This window comes from Sciurus carolinensis, chromosome 6 (genome assembly GCF_902686445.1).
Source record: "Sciurus carolinensis chromosome 6, mSciCar1.2, whole genome shotgun sequence".
Taxonomy (NCBI): domain Eukaryota; kingdom Metazoa; phylum Chordata; class Mammalia; order Rodentia; family Sciuridae; genus Sciurus; species Sciurus carolinensis.
The window spans coordinates 149,940,510-149,952,187 of record NC_062218.1 but is presented as its reverse complement, the minus strand read 5'-3'; the positions used below and the strand labels follow the sequence as shown (position 1 = coordinate 149,952,187).

The window sequence follows — 11,678 nt, the reverse complement described above, 5'->3', positions numbered from 1 at the left end:
CTTTCTTTGTAGTCTTCCCTAAACTGCCCCAGAATGACCCTCTGATCAAGGTGGGGGAGGTGAGGTTATCAGGCGGTATGTGGGTCACGATTGTAGCCTGGATCAGGACCCAGAATGGCCCCTAGTGCTGCAAAGTCCTCGAACCTGCAGCGCGATGCCGGCTGCCTGCCGAGACCCTGCAGCTCCTGGCCCCACCCTCCACAGGGTCTTGCAGGTACCAGCTTGGCACCACTTTTGCGCCGGCTCCTGTCACCGCCACCGCAGGTTCGGGAGGTCAGCGGGCCGCAGCGAAGATCTGGCAGCAGTCAGGGATCGGGACTTGAAGTTGTCTAGTCTGGTGGTTAGGAACGCTGTTTCCGAAGTGCAATCTTGGTTTTACCTCTCTCCACCCGAGTGACCTTGGGCAAGTTCCATAGCTTCTCAGTGCACCAATTTTTAAATCCATAAAATGGGGACACTGAAGTGATAACTAAAAGCTAGAACTGTTGTAAGAAGTAATTAATGTAGTATTTCCCAGCACGTAGTAGGGGCTCTAAGTTAATGGTTACAACGTTTAGGAGTAGTAGTTGGAGGCTAACCATTGAGGTCCGGAATGCGGGTTTGAGCTCTGGCTCGTCCTGTTCTTCCCCAGGGAGTGGGGGCCAAGGGAGCGGAAGCACCTGCCCCGTCCCTTTATCCCTTTCCAAGGTAAACTCGGGGTGACTCTCCGAGAGTCAGTAGTTTCGGTCTCGGGCTCCTCCAGATGGCCCTGACTTCCGTGCCTTGGGGTCCCTTTCTCTGGAGCGGAGGAAACATTTCTTTAGTGAATTGAGCACCTCCTTCCTCTTTCACTCCCCACCCTAATCTTGCTGACTTCTCTGGGTCCCTGTGGCCGTAGTGAACCGATCGGGGCCTCAGGCAGGAGGGAAAGAGGCAGCCTCGGGTGTGCAAGTCCCTCCGGTCTGGGGAAGGGAAGAAAGGAAGAGGTGGCGCGGAAACCCAGGGAGAACCCGCTGCCTCGGGCAGTCGCGAGCCTCTCCTTCATTTTGCCTGCCTTCTAGGGACCGCTGGAGCTTGTTGGATCTAGGGGCGCAGTCCTTGAACGGCCGGTGTCCAGCTCTCCAAACCCGACCCAGGGGTTGGAGGCTCCCGCTGTGAGTGCCGCCGAAGTGGGCAGCGAGCGCGAGCCCGCGAGGTAAGGAGGGCGCGCAGCGGTGGGGAGTGTGCCTGCACGTGTGTGTGCGCGCGGGTGCGCGTGCGTTCGAGGGAGTGTAGGGGGCCCGGCCCAGGCGCGTCCCACCCTGCCCGCCACCTGCCCTTCCCGCACCGTGCGGCTGCCCACGCCCTCTGGTCCCCCGCACCTGTGCTGCAGCACTGCCCAACGCCCCCACTCCCGCGGCCCTCACGCCCCCAGATCCCATTTCCCCCGCATCCCAACCCCACCCTGCCCACTAGTAGGTTCCCAATGCAGATTCAGACCCAAACCTGGAGAGACAGCCTTGCCTTTCTGCTCCCCTCGCCCCCTCCCCCTCCTGCTATAAATAACCGGTACTAGCGGGTCAGGAACGTCACACCGCCAGAAACCAGGACCCCGAGGTTTTCATCTCTGGGAATAGGGGGCAAAGGGTGAGGAGGAAGAGAAAGGAATCGCTCGTGAGTAGTGAAGAAGAGATTGCTCTTTGACTCCCGAAACAGACTGAGCATCGTTTTATTCTTTTTGTTCTTTTTTTTTTTTTCCTATTAAAAAAAATGTTTTCCATTTCTTTCTTATTCTCCGCACTCCCCCCACCCGCCCCAAATCCATGGGGTTGCTCTACACGCCTCCCATTGGTTTCTACCTCCCTCCCTCCGCCTCTGATTCCCTTTCCCACCCACCCCCAACCCCGGCTGCTCATCCCCACCCCCACGCTGGTCTTGCCCCAGGCAGGGGATGCTGTTCACCAAGGAAATAAAGTTCAAACTCCTGCTCCCCGTCTGCCTGCTCAGACCAGAAGTGGGCTTCCAGGCACCCGTCTTCCATTCGCACCCGACACCTGCTCTCCTTTAAATTCTTAATCTGGTTTTGCATATTTGAGAGGACGGACACACACACACACACACACACACACGCATACACACACCGAAAATCCACAACCCGCGAGGTGAAAAACTGCCTCCTGCAACTACTGAAACTTACCAGGCGCTGTAGTTGTTTTTGTTTTAAAAAAAGAACAACAAAAATTTTATTCTGGAATGCTCCTGTGGGGTGATTTTTTATATTATTCAAATATGTATATATTATACATGTATATGTTTTTCCTTTTTCCCCTTTAATTTTTTTTTTTTTTTTAAACAAGGAAATCTGCTCGGTCCCCGGCAGCCGCCGCTGCCCCTTTGATGTTTTGGTACGCCGTGCGCATGCGCCTCACATTAGAATTACTGCACTGGGCAGACTAAGTTGGATCTCCTCTCTTCACTGAAACCCTCAATCCCATCAAAAACTAAAGGGATGTGGAGAGTCCGGAAAAGGGGCTACTTTGGGATTTGGTCATTCCCCTTAATAATCGCCGCTGTCTGCGCGCAGAGGTAAGTGTCTTTTTCCTTTCTTACTTGGAGGAATTCTGTCTGCATACCTCTGTGAGCAAGGATGCTGAAGACGATGTGCTTGCTTCCTTTTTGATGCCTGTTTATTGTCATTTCTTTTTTTAGTGTCAATGACCCTAGTAATATGTCGCTGGTTAAAGAGACGGTGGATAGACTGCTGAAAGGCTATGACATTCGTCTGAGACCAGATTTTGGAGGTAATGGGGTTGCCTTGCAAATAAGAAACAGCCCAGCTATAGCTGAAGCTGCCTTTTGAGCTTTGTGTGCGCTCTCTTCCTCCCCCTTAGTTGAGGGTGCATGTGGTGCACTGAATGTATCTCTGTTTTCCCACATTGAAAAACGGATCAAAACTTACCCTGGGGTGTTACTATCCCATACTTGAGAGGTCTCTCAGAGACCCTCTTAGTGAGAACTCAGAATTGGTGACTTGCTTTCCATCTCCTTCACTGTTAGAAATCCTTTGCTTTACTGTCTTTGCTTCCGTGAGAGACAAGCCTGTTAAGTTTAGTTAATGGTGTGCCCAGAGAATCTGTCTTACAGAAGGCCATTGTGAACATTTTTGAGAACAAGATGTGCAGGCAATTGGTGGAGAGGTGGCATTAACCCCCTGCGCCCGCCTACTTTGGAAGAGTTCCTTTGGCCACGGTTTAAAGTGGCTCATGTCTGAATATTATCCACTCCTCCAAGCCTCCAGAGCCTGGAGGGAGAAGGGGAGGGGCTGTTGGATGAGAGGGTAGGGGGAGCAGATAGGGTAGGTGGGAAATGACATCTCTCACTGCAAACCTAAATATACTGATGTGCCCATTCCGTTTTGCTTTAGACTCTTCTGGCACTTTAAGAGTTAAAACCTACACACAGAGAAGGGGTGTGGGGAAGAATGAGGAGGAGGGGGTTTCAGTGCAATATATAAAAATTCTCTCCTCTAGAATGATTCCTATGCTTCTCTAAGTTTTGTGCATTCACAAGCTGAGACATCTACATATGTAGACAGCGCTGAAATCGCTCAACCACCAGCACACGTGTGTGCATATTCAGTGGAGCAGTTCCTAGAGGAGTGGGTGTCTCCCACTATTTTTGCAAAGGAGCAGGAAAGTGAAGCATTTGAGGATTAATGGTGGAGAGGGGTTTGAGTCAGGGTGTCCTATGCCCAGAGACAACTCTTTTTAAGAATGAATAAGTTCTCAGAAATCACATGGCTGACCACGTTGGTTTGCAGGTCCCCCGGTGGCTGTGGGAATGAACATTGACATTGCCAGCATCGACATGGTTTCTGAAGTCAATATGGTGAGTACTGAGGTTTATGGCTATGTCTCTGAGGACCTTTAATTGGAAACAGGGATAAGGAGGGAGCTAGCCATTGAGGGTGGGATATGTGGGAATATATGTATGAGGAGTGGGAAAGGGCATGGAATTTTGCCTTGAAATTCACTGTGTTTGAGGTTACAGAGCTGGCTTGTGTTGGTCCTTAATATTGTTTCCAACCTGGTTCTGATACTTGTATCTTGTTGTGGAGTGAGATATACGAATCACATGTTTGCTTGTAAAAGGTAGCCACATGCTGGAGACCCCTGCAGATGCCATCTTTCTTTAAGCTCCATAGAAAATTCAGTTCATGAAGTGATTTTCTAGAATGGGGTTAGGTTAGGAGAAAAGGAAAGAGTTTTTTGTTTTGTTTTGTTTTGTTTTAACAGAAAATTATTTAACAGAGTATAACCTACAAACTCAATTATGGTAAAGAGGCTAAATAAACAAATCTGGGATACTGAGGCTCACTTGTTGCTTTTGGAAATCACCTCTTTATAGTTAATGAAAACCCCCTTCCTCATCCTTATTGCTTGCCATAGGCTTTAATCCGTTTTGTTCTTGAAAACAAAAATAAAAATTGTCACTCAGTTCCCAAAGGGCGGACTCAGTTCCATGTGTTATCTCTAGTCACTTCTGGAAAGTTACTCACCTAGTGTCTGTCCTAAGCTTGTATGATTTATTGACAGCTACTCTCTTTACTGGCTATCTTCTTGAACTTGGGGCTAAGAGAAAAAGCCTCTGTGTTCCCCAAACGGGAAGCACTTGTGGGGGGTTTGCTTCATGCAGGAGCGCCCCCTGCTGCCCCCATTGGGGCACTGCAGATATGCATGACTATAAGTGTCCCAGATTCCCCCACTAACTTGGGACATTTCTATGATAACTTTTCTACTCTGTGTTTGTAAAGTTTTCTCCTTTGGAAAAGTCCATCTATATGGACCACATTTTGATGTAAGTCTCCAGGGTTACTTTTGACAGAGCACACAGCACATTTAAGGATATTGTGCCATGGCATCCTTCTATCCAGAAAGTGGATGGGTAACTAAAGAAGGGGGTGTAGTGTGGAAGATTTTATGCAGACACTTCTTAGCCAGCCTGAGAATTAGGACATTTATTTATTTACCCAAGAGGCCCAAAGTACTAGGTTTTGAACCGACTCTCAACATTATACACATTTCCATATTCCTAGAATTTAAACAAACAGGAACCTAAATAGCCAGTATAACCTTATCCATTGTCCAAAAATAAGTGATAGTGTGGGATTGTGGCAAGATTCTGAAGCATCTTATGAAAACTTAAGGGAATGTTCAACTATTTCAGCAATTTTGTAGTGGCATGACTCTTCTTGTGTTCTAATTTTTGTCAAAGTTTTTTTTTATATGGATGTGTATGCTGATCAAAGACAATATTGGATGTGCAGAACCACACATTAAGAGATTCCCTGTGTGGATAGAGAATGTTTCTTAAACGAATTTCTCAGCTATACAGATATTCACTTTTTTGGGATTCAAGGTTTTTCATCAGTTTGTATTCTGAGTTTCAACATAAAAATAGAAAATGGTCCTAATGTGTATATCTCCTAAGTTCCAGGTACTTGAATCTAAATTGTGTTGCTGAAAACAAAGTTATATAGAAGTCATGTGTGAGTCTGTGTGTCCTACATGTGGTTGAATCAGACACTTTTCTGTTTTTCTTTATTCATGCTCTTTTTCTCCTCTCAAATTTTATTTTAAAACTTGCTTCTTTACAACATCACTAAAATGGTATTTTGTGAGAAAATGGGAGGAAAAATCTAGAATCCAGAGACAATCTTGAGATGCCTAGTTTATTGCAGTTGGTTAACCAAGAACTTAAGTGAATTACATAGAAAATTGTTTGGAGTGGTAGAGTATTTGTTTTCTTTTCCTTTCTTAAGTTTTATTCATGTTTCCCTTCATGAAACATTTTTGGAGAGGTCTTTCAGGTGGACACCATGCCAAGACCTGCAAGTCAAAATATAGATCCAGCTAAGGAGAGGTGTTATCATTTAAAGCTATTTACTGTTGCTGAAAATCATGGGATGTTGAAAGTACAAAAATAAATGTCAAGTTGTAAATGGGACAGCACTGCAGCATTACTGATTAGAACTAAGTGTTAAAAGTTTGAATCCTGATTCCTTTCTTAGCCTAATGCTGACACTCATGGACACGTTCAACTGTAGCTTGTTAAAAAATGAGCATCATTTAAGCTAGCAATCTAAAGAATCTAAAACTAATCCTCCAAAGAAAATTTTTGTTATATATGTTGTTGTTACTTTATTTTTAAATATGGCTACAAGCTTCACAGCAACAGATAAGTAATTCCATCACTAGTGCTTAAGTAAAAGAAGATGTTTGTGATGTTTGTGGTATATTGTCCTTAAAACACATTTCTAAAAAGGTTAAGGTCTTTTGGTTAGATTCAGTTCCTAAAGAATGATTGTTTAATTATTTAAGTTAAATTTCACAGTTGATTAACATGCATATATCTCCCTCATTCTACTTTTTGGACTGTAGCCTCTGGTAATTGTGACTTTCTTATTCTAGCACATCTTCCTTTGAAAAATGCTGGCACTAGACCATTTTAAATTGCTGTTGACTCATTTGTGTTGAAGAAAAAAATGTCCATCCATGTCAATGTGATGCTTCTTAGAAGTGACAATGATGAAAAGACCCTGGACTGAATCAGGAGTATTGGATGGTAGTTGTACTGCTGAGGACATTCACAGCCTGAGTGAACTCAGTTTCCTTCCTGTTAATGGAAAGTAACAGTTCCATTTTACCTGTCTCAGGTGATCACCAGAAATAAAAAAAAAAAATGATATGTTAGTGTATTGGTGCTCCATGAACAGAAATTCATGCTCTTCTAGCATCTAAGAGACAAAGTATCCACTCCTGCTTCTGTCCTAAGTGTCCTTGCATTGATAATGTACCTCATTAGGTCTCAGTTTGCTCATGTTTGGAATGAGAAGGAGCATGTTAAGTTGACTTGCAACTCAGAGTTACAGTTTCTCCTGCTTGGTTGTAATAGTAACTCTATTGGATATGAAGAATTTCCAGGAAAACTTGGGAATTTAGAAAAGCATTAAGAAAATGCAGAATACCTAAATGGCTTAGAGTTGTGAGTTCTTAGGAAGGTGGCAATGGTATCTAAGCCATGAGACTCAGGAGAGTGTCACCCCATGGAAGATCTTTGGAAGAATGAGATCTCAATTAGAATGCTCCTGAGCAGGAAGCTTGGCTTTGGAATGAAATATTTTTAGATGTTTTGGTTAAATTGGCAGGAATCTTTTTGTTAAGATTCTTTGATGAAAAGTGCATTTTAAGATTCAAATTTGGCTCTGAGGATTATGGACTGAAATAGCTTTCTCTTCATTTAAAGCAGATTCTTCTCCATCTTGAAGCAACACATTTGCCAACCAACGAGTGAAGCAATATTTCACTTTTGAGGAAAGAGTTCTAGTAAACACATACACAAATTACCTTTTTATGGAATAGCAAATGGAGAAAAGTATCTCTCTCTTTTTTTTTAAACAGATGTTTCTTGCATCACCAGCTGCACAGTTTAAAATTCCATTCAACCAATACTTATTTAGCAGCCACTATGAGCCAAGCATGTGTAAGATCTCATGGACAGAGTAGTGAACAAGACAAGTCTGTCCCTTGACCTCATGAAACTTAACATTTAGGTGCTTATGAATCTTAAATTCCACATCAGGTGCTTATTGTGCTTCTGTTTAGCTTAAGTTTTATCTTTTCTCTAACCCTTTTTTGCCAGGGAGGTGCACAAGTGTGTGCACAGTGGTCTATCTCCTATCAGTTCCTTCATTACTTGTTAGTTTCACCAGTCATTTCATGTTTGGTATTTCAAGTTGCCTTATATTTCAGACATTTGTTCTATCTTATTCTATCATGTTTATAATTTATATCTAGACAAGGCAGTGTCTCCTCCAGTGGGTGAATGCTACAAATAATGAATGAGGAATTCACTTTCTTAGCAGGAATTCATGGTTGTTCACCACACACTGAACTATCTATATGTGAAGAAATAGAGCAGAGAATCATAGAACTCAGCTGGGAGACATCCACCATCTAAAAGATCAGCATAGGATCACAAGTGCTTTGAAGGGAAAATTGACAGAATATAGTACCATATAGAATACAGAGGCACTGCACAGAAATTAGCTTCATGAAGAAGAGGTTAGAGATCTGTGGACCAGTGTTCCAAGCAGGAAAAAAAAAAAGGCATATAAGAGAGGGTGTGACTCAGGAAAAATAAATGGTATTAGGGATTTGAAAATAGGTTTAAGTGACTGCAGGGGGAGTAAGGGGTGACAGAACTGGTTTTGAAGCCATAGGAGGTAGCCAATTTTGTGTCTTATCTAGTAAGTTCAGATTCTTTCCCAAAGACAGTAGGGACCCATGAAGAGATGTCCCTGGGAGAATCACAAGAGCAGATAACACCTCTAGGAGGTAGTGTGAAGGGCGGTAGGTGGGCTGATCTGGAACAAGACCTAAGGTTGGGAGATGAGATGAACACTGGCTGCAGAAACCTGGGAAGTATTGACCAATGAAGACAGGGGTGGAAATGAGAAGAGGTGAACTTGGTGCGTTTACAGAGTAGAAGTGGATTTTGGTAAATCCCATTTCCAGTGGTGTCATTGATCACTACGGGGAGGACAGGAAGGGCAGTGGATGCTGGGCGGATGAAATACGTGGGTGGACAGTGAGTAGTTGAGTTTGGGAAATGCTGAATTTTCTATGCACAAGGAACATCCAAGTGGAGTTAGGTGATTCCTTAGTTATGGAAAAAGTAATGACTCGAGTGATAGACTTGAGCATTGTCAGTGTGAAAGTGGCACTTAGAACTAACTAGATGCAGAGAAGGAATGGAGAAGACTGTCCAAAGTAAGATCTGGTGAGCACTGTCATTTTAAGTGATAGAAAATCGAAAAGGAACCTAGAAAAGAGATCGATAGCTAAGGAGCAGGCACGGAGGAAGAGTGAGGTCCTCCTGATGGTAATGTCTTAGAAACCCACATGCAGGAGCACATAAAAGAGCAGCAAATGGCCAGCTGTGTCAGATGCCCCAAGAATCAGCTGAAATTAGTTGTGAGACTCGTCTCCCAGATGTTGTAAGAGGACACGTTTGTACAGTGCAGCCAGAGGAGGTTTGGTGGGTGGAGACTACACTTTGAAATGTCTGGATCTGAAGGGAAGTGGGGAGACGGAAACTGATGAAAAGGAATCATGTGAGTTGGAGGGAAATACTGTTTAGAAGGAAGCAGGTTGAAGATGCAAAGAGGAGGTGGTGGAAGGATCAGGAAGGAGGCTGCAGGCTTCCTTGCCTGAAGACCTACACATTCTCAGTAGCAGGAGACATTTTCTCTTGAGATTCAGGGGCTAACTTTGGCTGTTGTGGGGAAGAGGTGAGTGAGGTCACTCGGGAAGCATGACCATGATCCCATGAAGGGTATGTGAACTCAGTGGCCACTGGCAGGCTTTAATTCTACACCAGGTGTGCTTAGAAACTCCTACTCTCTTTTGGCAAGCTCTTTCTACAAGTGCTTTTTCTCCTTCCCTTTCTCCTCTCCTCCTCCTTCTCTTCCTCCTCCATGTGTACAGTGCTCAGCAATCTCCATCAGCAGCAGCAGTAGCAGCTTGGTATCACAGTAATATAATAATGTCACCTAGTGTTTACTGAGCCCTTAACTTACACAGATATTGTGTTAATGTTCTTCATCTTAATAAACCTCCTGTAGAAACTGAGATCGCTAAAATCCAAAGGAGGAACTGGAGACCCAGAGAGGTGAAGTGGCTTATTCAAGGTCACACAGGTAGCAAGTGATCACCTTCCCATCCCTGGTTCTTAGCCTGGTTACATGGTGCTTTCAAATGTTGCAAGGCTTTCTTCTTTGATCATTTTCATTCCATGTCAACCTGTTTTGTCACAGCTATTTTTATTCTTGTTTTGGAGTCACTGAGTGGATCAAACCGAACTGCTCCTTCATGAAATACTTCTATTACTCTTGTTGCTCTTTATCTTCACAATGTTTTGATTTTATTGAAGTGATGGTTTCAAGTAGGTGTTGTATTCAGTATGGGTTAAATACAAGACATGGTTCCTGTACTTGGGAAACTTATATTGTATATTACATCTATTTAGCACAATTCCCAAGCAGTAAAGGAAAATTTATGCAGGGTCTTGAGGAGTTGGGGGTGTTGCTCTTGTCATCATTTCTTTTATTGCATATGGGTGCCATTTGTTAGCTGTCTAATAATATTTCTAGAGCTTCAGCAAATTCTGTCAGGTAACCTTCCAGGTTAATAATTTATGATATATAACTGCAATGAAATGTTGCCTTATTCATTCTCAAGAACGTTTTGGTTTTAAGCTGTAGGTGGACATTGTGTGGAAAGACCACACCCTTTTCTTTCTTTCTTTTTTTTTTTTTTTTTTGTTTTAAGGTCTGATTTACAGCTGCACTTGTTCTCTTGGTTGTGATTGAATAATTTGTGCATTCTGATTGGTTGTTCCTAAAAATAATTTGCTTAAAGTTGGTTGTTTTCACCTCATATTTGCCAGACCTCATATTTCGTCAATTTTAAATAACTACACACTTGATAGTTTCTAAATCTGTTTCTCTTGGCTAATGTTTGGAGCAAACCCTTACTGTTACTTTATGGCACTGAATAATGCTTTTGTTGCCTGGGCATGAAGTGAGGAGCTGACTTTGGGCTTAGCCTGTAAGAGAAAACAGGTGAAGGAAATACCTTGGGTTTTATATTTGAAAAGTGCGTCTGTGTGTTTTAGCTGTTTTTTCCCCCAAAGGATGACATTGCTTGGAATTCCCACAAGAATATAAGTCAGAAAATGTTCTTTGGTGGGGAAGGTGGGCTTACTTTTAGGAGGAACACAGGCTTGTTTTGCAGGTTCTCTGTAGCAGGTTTCTTATGTGGTGCTGTTGGCATTTTGAGCCAGGTGACGCTCTGCTGTGGAGGGCTGCATTGTGCACTTCATGATATTTCACAGCATGCCTGATCTCTGCCAGTTGCAGAGATCAGGAAACTGTGAAAACCAAAAATGTCTCTAGAAATTGCCAAGCATGCCCCAGGGATCAACACTGTTCCCTTGCAGAAGCGTGGTGTGAGGGTGGTGGCCTGCTACCTGGCAAGTGGAGGCAAGGAGACTCCCTTAGCAAGCGAGGGCTCTTGAGTGCAATTGCCATTTTCACTTATGGTTAGTGGGATATTGTGGAAAAAGCAATTTAAAAATACTAACCAGCATCACATCCTCATCTTTCCATTCAACCTGTTTTAATTTGCCTGTGTTATATCCTAGTTCTTGTCTATTATTCATATTTCCCACATTCTACTTAGTTATCTCGTAGGTGAAATGTTATACTGTGTATTTTGATATAATAGACCAGGGCTATTTTTACAGTGTTATTTCTAAAAAGTGTACACCAGTTCTACCACCCATGTCAATGAGTGCGTATTTTTCCACAGTCTTTGCTTTTACACACGCATGCACACATAGGAGCACATTCACAATTTCTTTTTTTAATTAATTGACTATATCTTCAAAATGGGAATCTATTAATTCCATTTATAGTTTATTAGCCAGAATTCTACTTGTAGACTATTTGAAAATCAAGGGACACATTATTTACTTTTACTTTTGCACCATTAATGATAGTATGAAAGTCATATGCAAAATAGAGAACTGAATTTACATAACGTGTAGGTTTAAATATGTATTTGACAGTATTATTTACTACTTTGACTTATTACTTT

The 11,678-nt window shown here is 43.0% G+C and overlaps 1 protein-coding gene across 1 annotated transcript in view; it reads left to right on the top strand.

Annotated features, from left to right (window-relative positions):
• The first annotated feature begins 878 nt into the window (after positions 1 to 878).
• Gabrb2 (gamma-aminobutyric acid type A receptor subunit beta2) overlaps positions 879 to 11,678 on the top strand; it is a 238,976-nt gene continuing 228,176 nt past the window's right edge. Inside the window, 4 exon segments of the mRNA XM_047556881.1 lie at positions 879 to 1,174; positions 2,316 to 2,544; positions 2,668 to 2,759; positions 3,779 to 3,846. Of these exon segments, the coding sequence (XP_047412837.1) occupies positions 2,468 to 2,544; positions 2,668 to 2,759; positions 3,779 to 3,846 (237 nt within the window). The 5' untranslated portion in view covers positions 879 to 1,174; positions 2,316 to 2,467.